The sequence below is a fragment of the Martes martes genome, assembly GCF_963455335.1.
Source record: "Martes martes genome assembly, chromosome: 16".
NCBI classification, from domain to species: Eukaryota; Metazoa; Chordata; class Mammalia; order Carnivora; family Mustelidae; genus Martes; species Martes martes.
The window spans coordinates 15,030,731-15,055,195 of record NC_137904.1 but is presented as its reverse complement, the minus strand read 5'-3'; the positions used below and the strand labels follow the sequence as shown (position 1 = coordinate 15,055,195).

The 24,465-nt window shown below is 41.7% G+C and overlaps 1 protein-coding gene across 1 annotated transcript in view; it reads left to right on the top strand.

The window, feature by feature from the left end:
* Nucleotides 1-24,465, top strand: part of MAP2K4 (mitogen-activated protein kinase kinase 4) — a 133,921-nt gene that overhangs the window by 80,770 nt on the left and 28,686 nt on the right. Inside the window, exons 4-7 of the mRNA XM_080826032.1 lie at nucleotides 1,859-1,978; nucleotides 14,890-15,009; nucleotides 17,371-17,422; nucleotides 21,284-21,411. Coding sequence (XP_080682158.1) covers nucleotides 1,859-1,978; nucleotides 14,890-15,009; nucleotides 17,371-17,422; nucleotides 21,284-21,411 — 420 coding nt within the window. The remainder of the gene's footprint in view (nucleotides 1-1,858; nucleotides 1,979-14,889; nucleotides 15,010-17,370; nucleotides 17,423-21,283; nucleotides 21,412-24,465) is intronic.

The following is a 24,465-nucleotide window of genomic DNA, read 5'->3' as shown; positions in this document are numbered from 1 at the left end:
CTGTAGTTACCAGCTCTCTGTCTTTTAAATGTAGATATATGAGATTGTTAAGTTTTTATTAAAAAATTGCCTTCCCAAACTAGTATTTTCACAGCTATCCTTTTAGTGTTATTGTTTTAAAAACAGGAATACATGTAATTAAGATGTTTACCAAAATTATTGATGTCATGGTTTTGAACTAATAACAAATTACATCTCTGGGCTATTTTGACTTTGAAAAAATAGACTTTCTGGGCAGACCTTATCCTGATGTTGATTTAAAAGAAAGATAACTAATCTCCAAGCTCTGAAAATAGAGAAATGAGACAAAGAAGGCAATTTTTCTTAATTTTAAAAGTATTAGTCTTATTTTGTCATTATTTTTTGTTCTTCTTGTTTATTTATTATTTCTTGTTTGTCTGGGTAGTGACATTCAGTGTGAAAGTCTTAAATCAGTGTATACAAGAGGATGCTAGCTAGTAAGTTTTGTCTGATACGAAGTACTGTAGCTAGCAGGCTATACATTTTAAATAGCAAAATTAAATGTGTTTGTGTTGGGGATATATGGAGTTCCTCATTTAGTGGGGAGAGAGGAAAATGAAAGAACCTGCTTCTGTTCCTTCTGCAACTGCTCATTGTCATGTTACATGGAATACGTCTTTTGTATCTCTCTGTGCCTCGGGCTTCTCTTCTGTAAAATGGGCTCAAGAATTTAATTGACTGCCTTCATCCCTTTCAAGAACATTGAGGACAGATACCTTGACGTCTTTGGAAGACAAAATGCCACCTTGTGTATTTTTTGGTATACTAACTTGCCTTGTAAGTATGTACTCTGTGTCGTACACAGTGGCGCGGTGTGACGTTGTGAACTCTTTTTATGAGGAAAAAGTTGTCTGCATGCCTCCATGTGAAACTATAACTTCGCTATTCATGTTTTACGTTTTCTGAACTTGATCCTTCCTCTCTCTCTCTCGTGCAGCGGGAACTGTCCCTCTGAATGTCTCCGTGAACCCTGCTGCTCCTGGGTGGGTGGTGGGCGGTGGGGGCACTGGGTTTGGAGGCAGTCTTTTCGAAGTGTGCCGAGAAGTTGTGCAGGTGGGTTAGGGATATGGCCCAGGTCTACCGTGTATGGAGAAGAGGGCCTCGTGGGTGTAGGAACAGACAGACAGACAGACAGCCTTCTGTCTCCTCCTCTGTAGGTTTTCTTCCACATGTTCCTGCTACTCTCCCTTCTGACCCAGGGGGTAGGGAGTCAGGTTCTTAACCTATAGACAGTGTGGTGGAGGGGGAGAATTCCAGCGTAGGATCTGGGAGGCTGGGAACGTCGCCCGTGTGCTGCACCTACACTGACTTCCATTGTGACCTGTTCTGGATCGTTTTGCATCTCTAACGAATGAGGATGCTAGGGGGTAAGGCTGCCAGGGAGTGAGGAGGCCCGTTCTTGCTTTGAATACCTAGACGCCATACGATCAAGGTATCTGTGAAGCTCATTATGCACATGAAAACTGTTTAACTATAGCTCCTAATGCTTTTCTTTGTATTTGCATGTGAGGGTTAATTTTCACTGCCTACGAACTTTGTTACATAACTTCCAACGTCATCCCTGGATGCTTGTGGTTAAAAAGCCCTGTGTCCTTTAAAGAATTCCCAAGTGCTATTTTGTTTAAAACGAAACAAAACAAAACAGATCCCAAGTGCTATTTTGTTTTTCTGTGATAAAAATTGTTCTTGTAAAGTCTAAGGAAGATGATAATTTTTATGTCTGGTTAGTATTTATGATGTTTGCTTAGAACTTTTCAGTCTTGTCATGGTAGTGGTTTTTCTCAGGTTTCTAAAGTTGTTTTATGTTTTTGTGACATCTTTTGTCATTCTTTTCCAGAGAATTCGGTCAACAGTGGATGAAAAAGAACAAAAACAACTTCTTATGGATTTGGATGTAGTAATGCGGAGTAGTGATTGCCCGTACATTGTTCAGTTTTATGGTGCACTCTTCAGAGAGGTAGGAATAAATAATTTGGGGTTTTAGCTGATGAATGAATATCTAATTGGAATAAATAAGAGGATGGCAGGCTTAGATTCTGATCTCCAGTTAATTGCCATACACCAGCAATAAGCTGATTGCTCGGTATTTTAGCATATAGTTCATGAAAATACACACGTTCATTTCTAGCATTCATTGTTCCTTAGTTAAGGGGTGGATCTCGTACTTTTTAAATACATATTTATGGCTGTTCCTTTCTTATAGTTTCTGTTCTTTTTTTAAAATAAATTTATTTTTTATTTTGACAGAGAGATCACAAGTAGGCAGAGAGGCAGGCAGAGAGAGAGAGGGAAGCAGGCTCCTTGCTGAGCAGAGACCCCGATGCAGGGCTCGCTCTCAGGACCCCGAGATCATGACCCTAGCCGAAGGCAGAGGCCTAACCCACTGAGCCACCCAGGCGCCCCATAGTTTCTGTTCTTTAAGAACCTGACAAATGAGCTAACTTCTGGATGTTAACCCTTTGCCATAGGTTGGGCTCTCTCTCTCAGCTCTGAACTCCCTCAGTGTTGCCCCCACCACCCTTTTAAAAACTTATTTATTTCTGCCATCAGCTGTATCTGCATTTAATGTAAGCATTTACTCTCCCTCAGTACAGCCCATGAGGAAATTCACAAGTATAGTAGACATTCTCTTAGCCAATCTTGTTATCCAGATTTTTCTGTAGAAACTGCGTGGTTGGGGCACCTGGGTGGTTCAGTTGGTTAAACGTCTGCCTTTGGCTCAGGTCATGAGCTCAGGGTCCTAGGATCGAGCCCCGCTTGGGGCTTCCTGCTTAGCGGGGAGTGTGCTTCTCCCTCTCCTCCCTACTCCTGCCCCCTCTCTCGCTATCTCTGTCTCTCAAATAAATAAGTAAATAATATTAAAAAAAAAAAGAAAAGAAAAGAAAGAAACTGCATGGTCTTGGGGTCATGTGTCTTCTTTTTGGACTCTGGTTATTCTGTGTCCTGACACAGCTCGTCCCTTCTGCCTCCAGCTGTCAAACCCACATCCTCATTTCCAGTCGTCCCACTGCCTGAAGCAGGGAAGGGAGTTAGGGCAGCGGGCGGAGCTGGTGCTGGGCCTGAATCAGACACTTTATGGTGTCGGGACAGTCCTCGTACACTTGGGATACTTAGGTCAGAAGGATTTCAGCTAAATGAACCCTGGAGCACTTTTAATGCTCTTTATCAAATACCATCCTCATTGTGAAAATGGTAGGATTGTGCTGGTGGGGTCCTCGTGAGCTGGTGAGAGCCCCTCTCCCTTTTTCTCTTTGGGACTGGATCACAAGATGTGTATGTATGTAGCTTCGGGGGTTTTGTTGTAGTTACTGGCTTAAAAAATACTGTGTTGTAAGATAGGACGGGCTGTCACACTGACTAGAACTCTGTGAAGTCTTGTCATTGGAGACGACCTTTGAGGTTAGTCAACGAATTCTCCGCTCAGTCCCTATGTTTTTATTTATTTATTTGTTTTTTGTGTGTTCTTAATGGGTAACTCTAGTAGGTGGAGGCGTCCATTGCTTTGTTGAGTCACTAATTAATTACTGTTAATTCTAGACTCCTGTAGTTTCTTCCTACTTTGTCCTTGTACTTTTATGACTCGAATATCCATGTCTGTGACCAGATATACCTAATTTGTGAACCTCAGCATTGCAGTACCTGTAGTGCGCTGGGACAGTAGACGTGGACAGTCGTGTATTGAGGAGACCCCGGACCTAATATTCCATAAAGCCGTGCTGTTTGTAACATCACACGTCTGGAACTTTCTTCATGTTGTGCAGAGATCTTGTCATCTCCTCCTCCCTTCTTCCCCCAAACCATGAGTTTAGTCTTTATAATCACTAAATCCTCTGGCCGTTTTACTCTTCGGATCTTACGCAGAGCGGTCGTGGCTTAGGGCCTGGCCTAGACTTTCTGCTCTTCTAGAGTTTCAGCTCGCTTTTCCAGCGCTGTAGTCCCCCCCCCAGCTTGAGGCTCCTGTCGGCTCCATGCCACTGTGTTTCACCTCGGTGCAGCGTGGATACGCAGCCTGTTTCTCAGGTGCATTGTTTTATCGTCCCTTTATCATCCCAACATTGAGACGTATGACCCCAGCCCACACAGTGTACACTAGTAGAAGCCCACACAGTGTAGAAGTCTGATTTCATGAAAAGAAGGCAGAGTAAGTGATCTGCAGGATTGCAAAGTATTGGAAACAATGCATAAAGCTTAGAGTAGTATCTCCTCATCGTTCCTTATGAGATGCTGGGTAAAACGCAGTGTTACGGTCTCAGGGAGGTTGAAGAGAGTTGGGATATGCCGCCGCAAGCAAAAACATCTGTTGGGTGTTCCATTCTGTGTGTAACAGCCTCGGGGCATTCGGGGGCCTCATCCCCCTTTTCTAGAGAGGAGGCAGAGGTTCAATGGGAGTCACACAGCCAGTAAGTGGCAGAGATGGGACTTCAGGGACAAAAATCTCACAATTCTTTCTGTTACAGAACAAGTGGTCTGTGGATGAGGAACTTTCAGCTTCATTAAAAAAAAAATAATCTACTTTTTAACGTTGCTACAGTTTTTGAGTGTGATCAGATGAAGGCTGAGAAACTATATAGTTAAGTTGTATAAAGTCACATAATGCCCAGAGAGACTGAACATGAACCCCCCACACCCCTGCCCCAAGAAGTAATAGGTACTTTCTGAATTTAAAAACGAAAAAATGGGGTTTAGAAGCTAAAAGTTTACCTTTAAAGAATGCACAGGCAGAGTGTGTTTCCTGTGGTTACAAAGGTTAAAAATACTAAACAAATTTAATAAGGGTCTAGAGAAACATTTTTCTTTTGAGGTTGATCACTTCAAAAGATCTTTTTGGTGACCTGACCTTCAGTTCTAATAATAGACCCACGATTCTGGGTTTATGAAAGGAAAGAGCAGAAGTGAACATATGCAGTCTGGAATTCTTACTTAACCACCGCTGTGAGGAGGACAAATGGCCTTTAATGCCCGTCACTGTGAGGAACCTTCCAGAACATTTCACTTTGTAATTTGTATGCCCGTAAAACATCAGTTTGTGGTCTGGGTCAGTCAGCCGTCACTCAAGGAGCTTGTGGGATGTTCGTTTTCTTCCTCTGGCCGCTCCTCTAGGGATCAGTCTTTCCGTTGGGTGATAATCGAGCCTCTCTGCAGGTTTCGTAGCTTTCCTCAGAGCAGTGACTGAATCATACTTAATACCGAGCCTGGAAGCTTGTTTTTTGCCATTGTGTCCAGCCCTTTACACTTCTTTCTGCAATGGAACTGAACTCAAATTAAAAAGCCCAACGTACAACTTGGATTTGACATAGAGAAATTACTACGACACCTAACTGCACAGGATAGACTCCTGGTCAGACTTTGTGGACAGGACAACAAAGAGCCTGACCATAAACATACCTTCTAGCCTGTAGCTGGCACCGGGGTCTGTCCCTTCCCTTTATCTTACCAACACTGTATGTCCTTCAGTATGTACATTTTCAGAACTTAAAAGCACGGAAGCGCTTCCTTCAAGTATCTTTTGAGCCTGGAGAAATTCTAGTGAGGGAAGTGCTATTCCGAGTAACTTCTGGTTATAGAAGATCGTTGGATTGTATGAAAGGCATTGATGATTAGCTGACTTGAGTGCCTTCCTCCCTTTCTGTCCCTGATCCTGCTCATGTTCTTTCCTTTCCTTCCCCCTCGCACGGCCTTACGGAGGTAAAATCAATGTACGACAAAATGCACCTATTTAAAGCGTGCGGTTTCAGGTGTGTGAACAAGCGTGTACACCTGTGGGACTATCACTGTAAGCAGGATGTGGACCTTTCCATCACTCACACGTTTCCTTGTGCCCTGCGAGTCATACACACTTCCTTTCTGCTGCCGCGGGACTGCTTTCTGCCGCTAGAGATGAATGTGCATTCTCTAGAATTTCACGTAAATGGAATCCTACAGCATGTATGTTTTTTATTCCTTACTCTGCGTGATGGCTGTGGCAGATGTCAGCAGCTTGGTCGCTTACACTGCTGAGCAGTGGCAGCAGTACTCTGTGGTGGGGGTATGCTGGAGTTGGGTTTCTCCCTCACGGGCTGAGGGACTTTCAGAGGTCTCTGTTCTGTTATCTGTTACAAATAAGGCTGCTGGGGGCGCCTGGGTGGCTCAGTGGGTTAAAGCCTCTGCCTTCAGCTCAGGTCATGATCTCAGGGCCCTGGGATCGAGCCCCGCATCGGGCTCTCTGCTCAGCGGGAAGCCTGCTTCCCTCTCTCTGCCTGCCTCTCTGCCTACTTGTGATCTCTGTCTGTCAAATAAATAAATAAAATCTTAAAACAAAAGCAAAAACAAAACAAAACAAAAAACAAATAAGGCTGCTGTAAGTGTTTGTGTGCAAGTCTATGGCAGATGTGTTCTCTCATTTCCCTCGGGTACACACCTGGGAGTGGAACGGCTGCCTCACCTGGTAGGTGAATGTTTAACATTGTGAAACTTGTTTTCCAAAGTAGTTGTACTGTCTTCAACCTTCACCGTTAATGTATGAGACTTGTCTTCCTTCCACACTTTCCCAACACTTGGGATGGTCTTTTTAATTTTTAGCCATTGTAATTGGTGTACCCTGGAATTTAATTTTTAAGTTAAAAAAAATTTTTTTTAAATTTTATTTATTTGAGAGTGCATGTGCACGAGCCAGGGTGTGTGGTGGGGGGCCAGACACCCCGCTGAGCGGGGAGCCTGACGTGGGGCTCCATCCCGGGACCCTAGGGTCATGACCTGAGCTGGAAGCAGACCCTTAACTGACCGAGCCACCCTGGTGCCCCAAGGTTGATTTATCTGAGAGAGAGTGAGCGTGTGCACCCATGTGATAGTAAGCAGCGGAGGGGAGGGGCAGGGGAGAGCAGAATGGGAGAGGGACAGAAGACGATTCCTGCTCAGCGTGGAGCCCCACAAGGGGCTTGATTCCAGGACCCCGAGATCATGACCTGAGTCCACATCAAGAGTTGACTGCTTATCCACCTGGGCCACACAGGCACCTCTACATTTGTGTTTCTTTAATGGCTAGTGATGTTGAAAGCTTTTCATGGGCTTGTTTACCAACCATATGTCTTGTCTGATGAAGTTCCTCTTCCAACTTTTGTCCATTTTTTAAAAAACACTTGTTTTTTTGTTTCCTCCTGAGTTTTGGGAATTTTTATTTTTCTAAAGATTTGTTTATTTGAGAGAGACAGTGCGTGCACAGGGACAAAGGGGTGGAGGGAGAGGGAGGGAGAGTCTCCAGTAGACCCTGTGCTTAGCAAGGAGCCCAACGTGGGGTTTGATCTCACAACCCTGAGATCATGACCGGAGCCAAAACCAAGAGTCAGGCACTTAACTGACTGAGCCACCCAGGTGCCCCTTGAGAGTTTTTAAAAAAATTTATCCTGGATATAGGTTTATTATCAGATATCTGATCTGTGCCTTTTCCATTATACTCTTAACATCATTTTCCCCTTTTTTTTGGAAAATGAAGGTTCTTAATGCTATTGTAGGCCAATTTGTTGGTTTTGTTTTTTTTGTTTTTTTTTTTAGTTTGTTTTTTTTAAATGTGTACTTGGTGTTGTATCTAAGGAATCTTTCCTTAACTCAAAGTCGCTCAGATTTTCTCTTACGTTTTCTTATAGCAGTTTTATAAATTCAGGTATCACACTTATATTTATCATCCATTTGGAGTTAATTTTTATGTGGTGGAACGTATGGATTGATGTTTACTTTTGTCCTGTGGGTATCCTTTGTGCTTCCGTCAGAAGTCGGTTGTCCCACATGTAGGTCTGTTTCTGGACTGTCTAGTCTTTTCCATTGACCTGTTTTGTTCTGTCTTTATAACAGTTCCACACTGTTGTGTCCTTCCGCTAGTCTTAACATCAGGTAGTGCTGGTTTTTAAACTTGATTCCTTTTAAAGTTGTTTTGGCTCTTTAAGGTTTTTTCTCTTCCTTTTGTTTTGTTTTGTTTTGTTTTGTTTTGTTTCGTTTTCGCACTGGGTATGGAACATAATGCGGAACTTGAACTCACAACTGTGAGATCAAGCCGTGAGCTGAGATTAAGGGTTGGATACTTAACTGACTGAGCCACCCAGGTGCCCCTGTTTTTCCAATTCTGTATGAATTTTGGAATATGCTTGTCAGTTTCGACAAAACACAGTCCCTGGGATTTGGGTTGGGTTTAGGCTGAATCTGGAGGTAATTGGAGAAGTATCAACATTTTAACAACATTCAGTCTAATGACTCGTTAACATAGTATTTTACTTGATTTATTAACATTTCTTTAATCTTTCTCAGCAATATTTTATAGCTTTTACTGTACAGGACTTGCACCTTTTTTTGTTGAATTTATCCGTAAGTTTTTAAATATTTTTGGTGCTTTAATAAATGATATTTTTAAGAAATTTGTCTCATCGTGTTTTGTGACTAATATAAAGAAATACAAATTGATTTTTTTTTTTAATCTTGTGTACTGTAACCTTGCTAAACTCCCTTATGAGTTCTGGTAGCTTTTTGTAGATTCCATCAAATTGTAGATTATCATGTTGTCTGTGAGTAAAGAGAGTTCACTTTTTCTTTTCAGTTTGGGTTCCATTTATTTGTGTCTTGCCTTGCTGTGCTGGCTGGGTCCTCTAGTCCACAGAGTCTGTGACAGTGCCCATCCTTGTCTTGTTTCTGATCTTAGGGAGAAAGTATTCAGGCTTTCACCGGGAAGGATGATGTTAGCTATAGGATGTTCATAGATGTTCTTTATCAGGTTGAAGAAATGCCCTTCTATTCCTAATTTGCTGAGATTTTTTTTTCTTCTTTAATCAGGAATAGATGTTAGATTTTTTTTTCTCATTCTTCTTCTACATCTTTAAGGTGATTATATGGTGCTAAAGGAATTCTTTTTTTCATATTGTAAGTTATACATGTTGCTTTTCTTATGTTAAACCAACCTTGCATTTCTGGGATCAATCCACGCGATTATGATGTATTACCTTTTTAATATATTGTTAGGTTAAATGTGCTAAAATTTTATTTAGAAGTTCTTTAAAAAATGTTTTTAAATTATTTATTTATTTTAAGTAGGCGCCATACCTAGTGTAGAGCTGGAACTCAGGACCCTGTGTTCGAGAGTTGTGCGCTCTACCGACTAAGGTAGCCAGACACCCCTATTAGGAAGTTTTATATCTGTTCTTGAGAGATACTGAGCTGTAGTTTCCTTACGATGTTTTTGTTTGGCTTTCGTATCAGTGCCCGGATAGAATGAGTTGGAAAATACTCCCTCATTTGCATTTTCTGGGAGACTTTATGTAGAATTGGTATTATTTCTTCTGTAAATGTTTGGTAGAATTCACCAATGAAGCCATTTGAATTTGGAGTCTTCTTTGTGGCAAGATTTTTAACTACAAACTCAGTTTCTTTCAAAGATAGAGTTCTATTCAAGTTACGTTTCTTCTGGATTGGAATTTGGTAGTTTGTTTCTCTGAAGAAATTTGTCCCTTTCATCTGAATTGTCAAATTACTTGGCAATTTAATTGGTAACTTGCATCTTTTCTGTTTTTTCCTGGTGAGTCTGGCCAGAGATTTATCAGTTTTTTAATCAATCTTTCAGTGAGCCAGCTTTCAGTTGCGTTAATTTTCTGTATTGTTTTTGTTTAAAAGGTTTTTCATTCTGATCACTCTTCTGGTATTCTGTGTATTTTGTTTAATTTGCTCATCTTTTTCTAGTTTCTCAAGATAGCTCTTGCTTCTTTACAATTGTGTAATATTTCAAATGTACAGACTCTTCTAGGGGAATCACAGTGTTCCCAACACCTCCAATGAGCACGTTGTTATATTTACTCTTGAAATCGTAGATACAGTGGAAGGCCCCATCCTAATACCCCTTTCACTCTACAGATCTAAACCCTACCTTGAAGTGAGTATCTCCTTCAACTGCTTCATTTAGGCTTTCCACATACATATCTTTCCCGAAATAATGCTTAGTATTGCTTTCTGTATTCTTAAAGTTTACATAAATGAAATTATCCTGCATGTATCCCCCGTAGCATTTTTAATTCAGCAGAGTTTTCAAGATTCATCCATAGAAATATAGATCATAACATATAGATTAGATTAATTTATTATTTTATTTTATTGGTTGATTTTTTAAAGAAGGCTCTATGCCCTGTGGACACACGACAGGACCCCGAGATCAAGAGTTCCCTGCTCTGCCGACCGTGTGGCCAGGCGCCCCTGATCTGGTTAATTTATCTTAACTGCTGGGCAGTATTCTCTAATTAAATACAACTTCTTTAATGTTTCTTTAATAATCCTAATATAGGTTGTTTCTCATTTTTTGCAGTTATGAAGTATAAAAATGACCTTCTTTTTGCATTTCTCCTTGGTGACGTAGGTCGCAGGTTCTGTATAGCCTGTCTCTAGAAATACAGTTGCTAGGTTACATGGTAGGAACTGTTTCCAACTGCATATCGTCCTTTCCTCCCCACAGTGTTGTGCTAACTTCTGTTCCTACCAGTAAGAGTGAGGGTTTCCACATCAGGAATCGTATTCAGGTGTTGGCACTGAAAGCTGGCAGTGGCTTACTGAGTTTGTGGTTGACGTTGTGAAGGTTGTCCTGCGGTCCAGGTTGGCTCGTGGAGTTCAGCTGTGATGTCCACACGAAGGAAGGGACGAGGGAAGAACCCAAAAGGCCGCTCTGGAATCGACAGCCGATTGTGTTGACATCTTGTTGGCCGGCTTTCTCCGCGCAGGAGACTGGGACACGGAGTTTCAGCCGGGCGCCGTGTATGGAACACGGAGAGGGTGGTTGCTGGACAAGCCATAAACGTTTATTGACACAGATCTCATTGCTAACATTTGGTATTATAAAATGTTTCATTTTTGGCAATCAGGTGAGTTTGAAGCGGTACCTTACTTTTCAAATGACATTTCCCTGATTACTGGCCAGGTACAGAATTTTTTACATGTGTGTTCGGGTCTTCTTTTCTGTGACTTGCCTATGGAATCGATATCCTTTTGCCTTTATTCTGTTAAGTTTTGTCTTTGCCTAATGAATTTAGCATAGTGCTTTAGTATTCAAGGTATTCTTTGTTTATATCCAAATAGATACTTTTGTCTTATCTTTGAACTTCTGGTAGTATCCTTTGTCGGACAGAAATATCCATTATAACGGGGTTCAGTTTAGCAGATCTTACCCTTTGTAATGTATCCTTTTCATGTGTGATTTGGAGAAGGAATTTGTCTCCTACCCTGAAGTCCTGAAGAACTCTTATAAAAAAGTTTTTAACTTTTGCTTTTCAAAAAATCCATTTGGGATTTTTTTTTTTTTTGTATTTTTATTTGTGAATGATCTGAGGTAATGACCTAATTTAACTCTTCTCTGTCTGGAAGGCCTCTGGTCCCAGCAAGAGTCATTACATATTCCGTGCTTTTGCAACTGTTTGTTTTGCTACATCTGTCATCCTTCAAATCTCCACGTGCACATGAACTTTGAATCTGTTCTGTAGTGTTTTTACTCCCCCCTGCATCATACCTCTGCCTTTTATTGTGAAAGCTCTTTTAAAAGACTTTGTCTGGTAGATTAGTCTTCCTTCTTTAAAATTGTCTTGGCTACTCTTGACTCTACTTTAATTTTTAAAAAAATTCAATAAATTTATTTGAGCGAGAGCGCATGCGGATGCTTGTGGGGTCCGGCAGAGGGAGTGGGAGAGAGAGAATCCCAAGCAGATTCTGCACTGAGTGTGCAGCCCGATGCCGGCCTCTATCCCAGGACCCTGAGATCATGACCTAAGCTGAATCCAAGAGCCGGACGCCCCATTGACTAAGCCACCCAGGTGCCCTGGCTCTACTTTCCTATATAAGTTTTACGATCAGCTTGACAGTTTTGTGCATGACAGTTTTGATTAGAATCTACTTGAATTCTTTTTTTATTTTTATTTTTTATTTTTTATTTTTTTAGAATCTACTTGAATTCTTAAGCTAATTAAGGGGAATCTGACATTTTCATGATCTCGAGTGTTTGCATTCATCACGTGCTTTGCCTCTCTGGGATCACTCGTTATGTCTTTAGTCACATCTTACACACCTCATTTAAACGTTTTGCTGCCTTTGTTAGATACATTTCTAGGTCCTTTGTAGTTTTTCTTTGTATTGTGAGTGGTGTCTTTTTATTTTTTATTTATTTTTTTAAAGATTTTATTTATTTATTTGACAGAGAGAGACACAGTGAGAGAGGGAACACAAGCAGCGGGGTGGGAGAGGGAGAAGCTGGCTTCCCGCTGAGCAGGGAGCCTGATGCGGGGCTCGATCCCAGGACCCTGGAATCATGACCTGAGCTGAAGGCAGACGCCTAACGACTGAGCCACCCAGGTGCCCCGAGTGGTGTCTTTTTAAACAGTTTACTTTTTAAGCGTGCTTCCTGTTGGCATATAAGCATGCCTTTTGTTTTTATCTGGTTCTTGTCTCGAGGAACACTTGATCTTAGTGGTTCAGTGTTTTATCATTTCCACCTTTCTTTCCAGTAAATCCATATTCAGTAATTCCTGCTTTTGCATTTCAGTCGGCGGGTGTCCCATCTTGTGCTTGGCCATGAAAGTAAGGTTGCTGTCACTGCTTTTTGAGGCAGCTCAGGCCATCCACCCCCCCCACTTTTTTTTAAATGCAGTTCATTGCTGCTGCTACCGATTCTCTGTTATGGTCAAAAGGAGCCACCAGAAGAAATAAGAAGGTCACATCAGGTTCTGTGCCTTATCAACCACAAAGATCTCTCTGGGGCTGATTGCTGCTTTGTTCCCCGCTCTCCCTACCCCCCAGTTCCAGTTTATTTCCCACCTTTATTTCCCCTGTTCTCTGTCTCTCTCCCTTGGCCGCCTTCCTGTTTTCCATCCTTCCCCCTTCTCCCCTTCATTTTCTTTTTTTTTTTTTTTTAATTTTATTTATTTATTTGAGAGAGACAGTGAGAGAGAGCATGAGCGAGGAGAAGGTGAGAGGGAGAAGCAGACTCCCCGTGGAGCTGGGAGCCCGGTGCGGGACTCCATCCCAGGACTCCGGGATCATGACCTGAGCTGAAGGCAGCTGCTTAACCACTGAGCCATCCAGGCGCCCCTCCCCCTCATTTTCTTAACTGTCATTTTTCACACCTGCAGGACACTTTATTTTGTACTTTATGTATGTTAACTCCTTTGATTTTTGTTCTGGTCTGTTAAGGAAGGTAGGGCAACCCTGTTTCCAAGATGAGGAACTGAGGGGGCCCAAGCATATGTAAGTGGGAGAGCCTGGCTAGTAAGTGAGGCCTCTTAGACCCTCCTATCAGTGGTCTTTCCGCATCACTATTCTCCTGGAGTTAAGGTCCTTCCTTACTGTTTTTCTAAGTAGATGAGTCAAGTGTGCTGCCTTTTGCTCTAATAAAATAAATTCTAATACACCTGAGAAGATGGTGTCTTTAGATTGGAATAAATTCAAGTGTTTGTTACGGGCGCAGTGTGTTACTCGGTCTTTTGTGAGCATCCGTCTGCTAGAGCACCCAAAAGAAAGAGCCGTAGAGAGAGAAGAAGGACTTTAAGTGAAGAAAATAGATGTTCCCCGTGTCAGATATGTTTTACACGTAAGCATCATGTGGAGCCACGTAGCTACACACGTGTGTCAGCGGGCGTCCATCCCCAGGGCACAGCGCTGTCGCTCGTCTCCGTGTTGAGCCCGGCGTGACCGGCAGTGTTGTTCCAGCAAGCCGTCGTCCTTCAGCAGGCCTTCTTCTCCTGCACGGTCAGTCCAGGTGGGAGATGAGCGGTCAGACATCTCCGAGGATGCCACTGGACCCATCAGTTAGTAACACACGCACACCCGTTTGAGACCATTCCCGTCATCGTCCCGATAGCTGTCGTTGTGCTCGTGAGGTCCTCTGTGGCCCTTGCTCATGTGTTCACATCCTTTCAGAGAGTCAGAACCACGGTGTCCTCCTGTGTCCTGTGTGTTTTGCACACCTGTCGCCAACCATGTCGTTTTCCACGGAACGTCGTATTAAATAATCCCCTTAATGGTGCGCCATTCCCTCTTGTGAGATCATCTGGTGCTTTTGAGTTTTCTTTCTTTTTTTCTTTTTGGAATTTATGGACTGTTTGTTTAATTAGATTTCTAGTCGGTTGACTCTATCAGAGGGGATAGATACTTCTGTTTCTCTTGTTGTATTGTCAAATTGCCTTCTGCCTGGTCTAAAACACAGTAGGATTTGGATGATTCAGTTAAATTAGAGCCGGCATTCATTCATCTGGGGAGTGTTTATGGAGGCCCCGTGCTGGCGGAGTGTGTTACTTAGGTGAGGGAGATGGAGGAAAAACATTATCAAGTAACTTATATTTTCTATTAGAAGATTTCAGCCAAGAGCAGGGTGAGGGGGTGCTGGGAGTTGGCGTGACCTGCATTTTAAATGTCAGCCACGAAGAAGGTGGCGTTTATACAAGGATGTGAGGCGTTGGTGTTGCTCTGTGTGTTTTTTTCCTTCCTTTTTTTTTTTTTTTTTTGGTCTAATTTTACAAGCTTATATAGAACCTCCAGATTACTGTAATCTACTTTCTTTGTTAATGACAACAGTTTCCCACATTTTCTATGTTTGTATTTAATTATGGCAACATTTGATTACTTCTATAAATGCACAAAGGTTTCTGTGCAAGACTGTCCCTGTCTTTACAGTTAGGAGTGGGGAAACGGGGCAGTTAAGTTTGTGTCTACACAGGAGGAGACTGTTCTGCCCAGGGCTCTAATGAGGGACCAAAAATTACCTCCAGTGCAAGATTAAAAAAGAAGAAGAAGATTGCTTTTTCTCTAATTGTATTCTGTTTTAAGTAAAGGAAACATGGTACTTAATACTAAGATGCAAAGGAATAACAGATATTTGTTATTTTGTAGGGTGACTGTTGGATCTGTATGGAACTCATGTCTACCTCGTTTGATAAGTTTTACAAATATGTATATAGTGTATTAGATGATGTTATTCCAGAAGAAATTTTAGGCAAAATCACTTTAGCAGTAAGTACCTGGTTTTTAAATTGTTTGTTCTGTGTATATACTTATATAAAGATGTTGCTGGAGTTTTGAATGCACCTATCTGAACGTCCTTCACAGAATGGTGTTGACCTTCTTGGAAAATCATTCGTAATAGGAAAAGAAACAAAATCACTTCTGTGGGGTTGTTAATACAAGTCATAAGAACAGTTTTCAGAATGTGTTCTACATAAAAATTACAATATTCTGTTCATTAAAATCACAATGAACCATAGTGGATTGTGCTGTAAACAAAACCAGGAAAAGAAATTCTCTGTTCCTTTTTAGTCCTGTTGCTGTAACTACTATCAAATTGGTTGTGTTCTCACCGTTATCTCTAAGTTGATCAGGATCACAGCATTCTCCTTGAAGTCCCTTCATTGAAACTCTTAGACACAAAGTATCTTTCCTGTGGTCTAAGATTTGAGTTGTCCACTGTGGAAAGTTTTGACTAGCAATTTCAGGACCCAGCATTGCTACCAATTTGGCCAATTCACTTTTGCCAGAGCACCAGAAAGAAAAGAGGTAGTCTTTCACATGGGTGTTTGTGGTTTTCAAAGTGAATTCCTGATCATTTTCTTTCCTGCTCTGAATCTTTTAGTTGACAGAGGTAGTTCACAAAATTCTTTTCAATGGAGTAAAGTTAGATTCTTAGAAAGCCCTACGAATCTGAGCTAATGATGTAACGTAGTTAGTGGGTGTGTAAACTGAGCTTTGTAGGAAGTTGTAAGGTGGAAATTCTGATGGATTGAATTTTCTGCCTCTTCCTTTCCTCCACCTCCAGTAGAGTTTGCCTGCTGATTGCCAGCGGATCCTTTTTGATCATTAAGAGTTAATGTAAAAATACAGAGACAATTTCTGAACTGTATGTTAGTTGTGAAAGGGGCGTGTGTGTGTGTGTGTGTGTGTGTGTAATAGGAATTTCAAAAATTAGATTAAAGTCATAATAATCTTAAGATTCATGTAGTATTTTAATTGATTTAGCCAAATTGGTGCATAAATCTAAATATTTTATGAGCTAAAATGTTATATACTCTTTCTTATGATTTTATAGAAAGAAGCTGAGTTATTTTAGAAACTTGTTTATTCTTGGGAAGATGCATGATTTTATATTGATCAATTTCATCATCTCTCTCCCCAGTATACCAGACCCAGTATTATCTTGGAACTTTTACTGTTCATAATAACTGTAATGCCACAATAGTAGAATCACGACAGTAGCTAATGGTTTTTGAGTATTTAGTTGCATCTGGCTAAGGCCTTCGACATTTTATCCTCATAGTGACTGTGGTGAATAGTGTAACACCCCTTTTTAAAGATGACAGATCTAGAGCTTGGAGAGGTTAAGTCATTAATTTGCTTGGAACGTCCTACAGTTGCAGGCTGTAAATGAGTTAAGCCCAGGCAGCCCGATCTCAGAATCCTGCTCCTAACCACTGTGATCACAGGGTGATCGTAATGTTGGAAAACAGACAAAATTATTTTATTGTCTATTTCAGTATGTGTGATGTAGATACACAGATAAATCATTGGTTATATATCTGCCTGTGTTTCTAGACTTGGTGATCATCCTTTCTGTTCAGCACATCATTTAAAATTACTTTGTGTTAATTCTCTTTTTGCTGATTAATAACCCAATGAACACAACAGACCCAACTACTTGAAACATGGCAAGTTCCACATTCCTGACACCCAGTAGCTTGATGGGGTGGAGACTTGACCATTTGATAGCAAATGGTTGGCCCTTTCTTTAGTTCTCTTTTAATTTGAGAGTGTGGGAAATTTTAATTCAAGTCCCTGTTCCCTGTATTCCTGGAGAAATGCCTGATTTTCTGATCATGGGCAGTGATCAAACAATACTGTAAGTTCTGCGTAAGTGGCCGTAGTGGTTGAGCAGGTATGCTTTGACTTTGCCAAAATTACTTTGAAGGCTCAGCGCCAGGTGAAGGTGAATGAATAATTATGAGAAACCGAGGAAATTTAGAAAGACTTATTTAAATTAGAGTTGATAATGGAACCAGACTGTGGACTCCATCGTACTGAATATTTCCATTCTTGAAAAGTTTGAAGATGCAAGCAATGTACAACTTTGTAGTGACTTACTAAAAAATTTTAAGTTACTGGGTTCTGTTCAGCTGTCAGGGAACAGTATGTAAGAGCAGCTAAGTTTTCAGATCCAAAATAATCATTTAGGATCTTCAGTTAACATAACAAGCGGACAGAATATTGAGATAATTAAGCTTAAAAGAATGTAAAGTTTACTAGGGCTGTTATCCATGATAAACACTGTGCTGCATGATTAAAAGGATATTAATTGCTTATCCCATCTTTGCTCTTTCTCCCCAGACTGTGAAAGCACTAAACCACTTAAAAGAAAACTTGAAAATCATTCACAGAGGTGGGTATGAATTCTTTTTTATGGATTGGAAATTAATATTTTTCCTTTAAAAAAAGAAGTTAGTATTCTTCCTTAATATAAAAACATTATTGAAAATTACAGTGACTCTGTATAAGCTTTCCTGAAATGCTTGTATTTTTAGCAAAACATACTATATGTACCCTAACACTATTATTACTAGTTTTTCCCTAAAACTTTGTTTATTAATTTAGGGTATTTTTTTCCTTTGAGATTCTATTATTTTCAGCTTATTAGTATATTGTGCTTAGAAACTGACATACATTTTGCTGCAAGGTTCTTCTTACTCTTCATTGAAAACAATTATTCATTTACTTGATAGATGGTGTTTCTCTGTGTATACAAATGGGCCCAAAGGTGGTCCAGGGGACAGTCACAGGGTCTGGAGGATGGTACGTGGAACAGTTTAAAGGACACTACAGTCCCTTTCAGGTGCTTCTTCTTTACTTTAGAGGATATTTTTGCAAAGAGAGATGCTTTAGTTGTTATTGTACATTGGAATTCTTCCAAAATGTTTGTATTTGCGAAAACAGTGATCCTGGCCTTGTTGGACACAGGCCCAAATATTTCGTGTAGATTTATCGGAAGCCAGTGGGAACCGTGAAATTAATTCAGCAAACAGGTTAAATAGTTACTCTCTTTGTCACTCTGCTAGACTCTGGGTAGTGCTGATGGCTTTGTAGACGTACCTAGGTTCACTTTCCTCAGGAAACTTGTAACAGACGAGCCCAGGACAGTACATGGCAGTGTGGGATTCAGCCTGACAATAAACAGGACAGAAAGTAAAAGGTCGTATTCGGAGACGTGGAAAGCCTTACATTTTAGGAAACATAGTTTCTAGTGGTTAAGACCTCAGTAATTGATGCATCTATTTAAGTAATTTTAGTTTGGGGTTAAATCAAGACCACTGAAATTAGTTACCCTTAAACATCAGAATCTTTCACTTAATTTTGCTTTGGCTTAGTGCTTGTTAAAACATAATTTTAGATAGATGGACTTCTTATTTTCTCTTTTGCCTGAGATCATGTAGAGTTAGGTTCCTAAAGAAGATTATTTTGTTCTTTTTGTAGTTCATTGCATTCTTATTTTGGGATTTTCCTTCCTTTTTGATTGTGTTTTGCACTTAAGAGTAGTATCACCTTTAATGCATTTAACAGTGACCTCTGAGATACTTGCCAATCACAGTGAAGCCCTAAGACGGTGCCTGAGGGGTGGCTGAATGAAAGGGAAAAGCTTCAAAAATGACTTTGGTTTCCCTATTAATAAATAAAAGCAGCCCTTTTTATTTAATTTATTTCATTTATTTGTCAGAGAGAGAGAGAGGGAGCACAAGCAGGGGGAGTAGCAGACAGAGGGAGAAGCAGACTCGCCGCTGAGCAGAGAGCCCGACACAGGGATTGATCCCAGGACCTTAAGATCGTGACGGGAGCTGAAGGCAGACACTTAACCGACTGAGTCACCCACGTGCCCCAGTATAGCAGTCTTTTTTTTATTAATTAGGGTCAGTTAGCTTTTTTTGCTACAATTAAGAGTGCTTTTGATCATGAGTTACAAAAAAATCCTAGTAACTGCCTTAAACGTCAAGGAGAGTCACTGTCTGTCCTAATGAGTCCAAGGATAGGTGGCTCCAGGCACATTATGTCTAGGGCACAAGCTCCCTTCTTTTGGCTCCTCCCTTCTTAATACATTGGCTCCATCCTCTGGGTGGTAACAGCCAAAGCAAGTGCCCAGCTCCCCAGCGTCACATGTAGACATGACAGCCTCCTGGAGAAGCTGTCCCTCTTCCTATGTGGCTGTCGTAGGGGCCGGGACATCTTCCTTACATCGCTCTAATGTTTTCTCTTGTCATCAGAATTGCTTCATGCCCTTACTCTAAACTGGTTATTGGCAGGGAGCGTCCGCTGACCCTGAGAAGCTTGGACCCGTCAGGCCCCGCTTTGGGAAGGTGTGGCTACAGCTACACGGAGCAGGAGGGAGACCTCCAGAAAATCAAATGCAGGTTCCATTAGAAGGGAAGGTGTGGGTGGGTCGGATGGATGTTTTTTTTTTTTTTTTTTTTAAAGATTTTATTTATTTATTTGACAGAGAGAGATCACAGTAGACAGAGAGGCAGGCAGAGAGAGAGAGAGGGAAGCAGGCTCCCTGCTGAGCAGAGAGCCCGATGTGGGACTCGATCCCAGGACCCCGAGATCATGACCTGAGCCGAAGGCAGCGGCTTAACCCACTGAGCCACCCAGGCGCCCCTAAAGATTTTGTCAGAGTGACAGAGTACAGGCAGGCAGAGTGGCAGGCAGAGGCAGAGGGAGGAGCAGGCTCCCCGAGGAGCAAGGAGCCCGAAGTTGGACTCGATCCCAGGGTGCTGGGATCATGACCTGAGCCAAAGGCAGCTGCTTAACTGACTGAGCCACCCAGGCATCCCCCCCGGATGGATGTTTGATAGGCAGCCGTAGTCAGCCTTGTCAGTGATGGCAGGAGACCTTTTCTGGATTTTTTATAGATCCCCTTCTGAGTTATAGATAGATGTTTTGTATCTTGTATTTATTTGTATCCTTTTATTCATTGAGCCATGACAGTGACAATGAAATGGATAGAAGCATTGAGGCAGGGATGGAGAATTCATGAGCAAAGGGGGGAAATTGACCCAACAGGGGGTGAGTACACAGTGGCGGTGAATTCATGGTCAGTGAAGAAGGGGTAAAAACCTAGGGCCCCATTTGGCAAGACCATAAAACCTGGAGAACCAACTGGGAGGGATACAGCTTTCTCAGATTTGCAGGAAAGCAAGTACACACACTTCCGAAGGGGTGAAAATGGATCTCAAGGACGACTGGAGGAAAGCGTGGGTCAGGGGAAACTTGATGAAGTCATCTAACGTCAGAAAAAATCTCTCAAGGAGAAATAATTATTAAGTGGATGCATTTATTGAATATAAGTAAAGTTCAGGTACTGTATTAGGTGTTTTAATTTCCAGAATCCTATGAATTAGCAGTTATTTTCATTTTGTAGTTGACGAAGTTGTGGTTGCTGAGTCAAAGTTGAATCGCTTGCCCCAGGTCACACTGAATTTTGGACCCAGATTTTGAACCTTTGCTTCTCTGATCCCAAAGCTGTGGCCTTTTCGATGGACTGGATTGGATACTTTCCTAAGTTAGCTAAAACTCGACTTTTTTTTTTTTTAAGCTTTTATTTATTTTAGAGAGAGAGTGGGTGAGAGATAGAGAGAGAGAGAGAGAGCATGGGCCAGGGAGAGGGGCAGAAGAAGAGGGAGAAGCAGACTCCCTGCTGAGCAGGGAGCCGGATGTGGGGCTCGATCCCTGGACCCTGGGATCATGACCTGAGCCAAAGGCAGATGCTTAACCGACTGAGCCACCAGGCGTCCCTGAGACTCAACTGTGACTTAACTGTGGGTGTATAATTTGTATAGTTTGCATTTACGTGGATAGTCTTTGACATACTCTGAAGTAGCTTGGTGTATTTTTACAGATAGATTAAATTCATTCTTCATATTTTGACCAATAAGTAGTGAATTTGAAGCAAGTAAATATAAGTCTTTTGATGAAAACAAAGAAGGCATTATAGAATGCCTACATACATTGTGAAGCTTTTTTTTTTAAAGATTTTATTTATTTATTTGAGAGAGAGCACAAACAGGGGGATAGGCAGGCAGAGAGAGAGAGAGGAGGAAGCAGGCTCCCCGCCGAGCAGAGAGACCGATGCAGGACTCGATCCCAGGACCCTGAGATCATGACCTGAGCCGAAGGCAGAGGCTTAACCCACTGAGCCACCCAGGCACCCTGATTGATCACGTTTACATGAAATGATCTCTCTCTCTCTCTCTTGCAGATATCAAACCTTCCAATATTCTTCTGGACAGGAGTGGAAATATTAAGCTCTGTGACTTTGGCATCAGCGGACAGCTGGTGGACTCCATTGCCAAGACAAGAGATGCCGGGTGTAGGCCTTACATGGCAGTAAGTACAAAGGCCAGACCTTCCCATTTGGTAGTCTTTGCCCAGAGAGCCTGTGCCCTTGGGGGCTCGCCTTCTGCCACTGATCACACAGTTTCACCGTACTAGAACATTTTCCTCTACCCTAAAAACCAAACTGAGGTTCTAGCTTCTCCATCAAACTATGACATTATCCCAGTGAAATCCTGTTTCATTGTTTTACTCTACTCCACTCATCCGCTAGGTGGTTGAATAGTTCTCAGAAGGTCTCTGTGCTTCTTGCACCCCGTGTGCTCTCGTGACTGTTGTAGATAACACTGTAGGGTCATGGATACTATGGATCATGTGTCCACATCATCCATTCACACATGGAAAATGTGGCCTAGGCCACTCAGGGATGCTTCTCTTCCAGCTGGAGAAGAATGGGAGACTGGAGTTCACAGAGTTCCTAATAGAACTCAGTACAGCTTAGAGTCTGGGGCTGTGTTCTGCAGATTGTTGGCCCTTCCTTAGAGGTGGATGTAGCACACTGAGAGATCCAAGGGTGGAGGTCTTGGGCGTTTGCCAACCTCAGGGAGACAGACTTACAGCCTTTGTTGTGTGTCACGCTCCTCTTACCCCAGCGAATGCACATGCTGTGCCTACAGCTGGATTTTGATCTGTATTTGATTGGAAATTTAGTGTCTATATTTTAAGCATTTCCCCTAGCTGTCGGTGTCTTCCCTAATGTGTCCGTGGTTCCTTGGGGACTGGCACGCTGCTCTGACATGGTGACACGTGGGCTTTGAAGACTGTTGAGACACTCCCGTCAACAGCGTTGGCTGCAGTGTTTATGGACTTGTGTGTGTGTGTGCACATGTGTGCACGAAAAGAGGCTTCCATTTAAAGTTTGGGCTTTGTGGATGTTGACTGGTGAGGCAGATTATTGGGAAAATGTGGAAGGTCTTGCATTCATCCTGATAATTAGGGGATAAATGGAACAACAGTTTCAAAAGCAAGAAATAAGACATATTATACAGGGAGCATTTGGGAAGTCATATATTTGACGCATTTAGTAATAATGCCCTGAGAAGTAACTAGAAGCTGTATCTACACTTGTAGGGCTTGGCACAGTAGTGAAGTGTTTTTGCTATGTGATATTGACTAAGAATTATGTTTGATTTATGCAGGGTTTTGTTTTGTTTTTTAAGATTTTATTTATTTACTTGAGACATAGAAAGAGAGAGAGAGCACATGAGCAGGGGCAGAGGCAGAGGGAGAAGCAGTCTCCCTGCTGAGCAGGGAACCTGATGCGGGGCTTGATCCCACAACCCTGAGATCATGACTCAAGCCGAAAGCAGACACTTAACTGAGTCACCCAGGTGCCCCTGATTTTTGCAGGTTTGAATTCAGGTAACTTTTAAGAGCGCAGTAGACTAAGTTTTTGTGTGGAAACAGGGTTCGCAGGCCCAGGAGGGGTAGGGCTTTTCTTTCCCTGCTAAGCTTCTTCAGCCTTGGAGTCAGCACACTGAGGATAAACTCTGTCTGTGATCGTTACTGGGCTGAATGAAATGCTTCTGTCCACTCCAGTCTTTCAAGGCCTGCGGGTGGACGGGAGTGTGATCAGCGTTCTTCTTATTACACGCCTTGTGACGTGACTCTTCTTTGATGCACCTTGACCGAAGGCCTCGGAAATGGATCTTGTCTTTTTATTTAAGATTTATTATTTGTGTTTACTCTCTAGGAATTGTGATTTCTTTTTACATTATTTAATATAAAGATGTATAAAGTGTAGAGTTGAAACACAAGTTTTTCCATAAACCAGTTGTTAACGTTCATGTTTTGGGGTCTCGCACCTCCTCGTCTGGGTGTATGTGTATATGTACAGGTGTGTGTGTGTGTGTGTGTGTGTCTGTGTGTGTGTGTTCTGGGCCGTTTGAAAGTAAGTTGCAGATAGGAGTTTCATTCTAAATGTTTCTGCCTGTATCTCCCATAGAAAGGGGCAGTCTTCTGTGTAACCACAATACCACGACCGCCACACCTAAAACAGAAACCCAAGGTAATGAACACGAATTTCATGGCATCACCTGATACGATGTTCATACACAGATTTCTCAGGAATGTCCCACATTCTGGGTTTGTCTGATTATCGTTCCCTCATGAGGAGTTTCAGGCTATACGTTTTTTTCAGCACGGATGCTCTGTAGACAGTAGGTAATTCATATTGTATCACATCGTAAAGCACATCTTGTAATGCTTATAGACATGCTTTTTTTTTTTTTCCTTTTAAGCATTTGAGACATTTGTAAAACAGAAATTCGTTTTCTCAGTTTTTTTCTTTGTTCTTCTTCTCCAGATGAGTAATGAATCTTTTCATTTCCGAAGGATTCCTTCCCCTGCTAGTGTCTCATGCTTCCCAAGCTCTGCTGTCCTCCAACATGAAGTCACACCAGCTTCCCTGTCTTTGACCAGCATGTCGTCTTGTACGTCTTATCCTTCTGTGATAGAAGCCCATCTGTATTAGTTTGTAGGATACGTCGTCCTGATTGGTGGTAGAAGTGGGAACGCACTTCATAGCAGTCCTTTCTGAAATATGTTGATTTATTTACCTTGGACATTTCTCAAACCCTCACATAATCTCCTTTTAAAATAGAGACAGCCTATTATATTAGGCAGGAAAATCTAACCAAGTTCTGTCATCAACATCAGGAAATTGTTGATATTTGTGTCCTCTTGTGGTCTTTGTTCAACAAATTGGGTAATACACATTCATTCATTTGTATTCTTTTTCTGTCTCTTTGGTTTCAAAAAACTTGATTCTTCAGGACATAATTTTCATTTTCCACTTATGTATAAGACTGAAACAGTCGTGTTCACTTTTTTCCCTTTGGAAGACCATTCAGGTTTTCGAAATGTCTGGTAAAGAAATTATTTACCAGTTCCTGTAAGACTTCATTTTTGTTGGGAGGCTTCTGTGACAAACTCCGTCTCTTTGCTTGTTACGAGTTTTTTCAGATTTTCTAATTCTTCTAAGTCACTTTTGGTAATTTGTGTGCTTTTAGGAATGTTTCCGTTCCATCTGGGTTATCTGACTTTGTT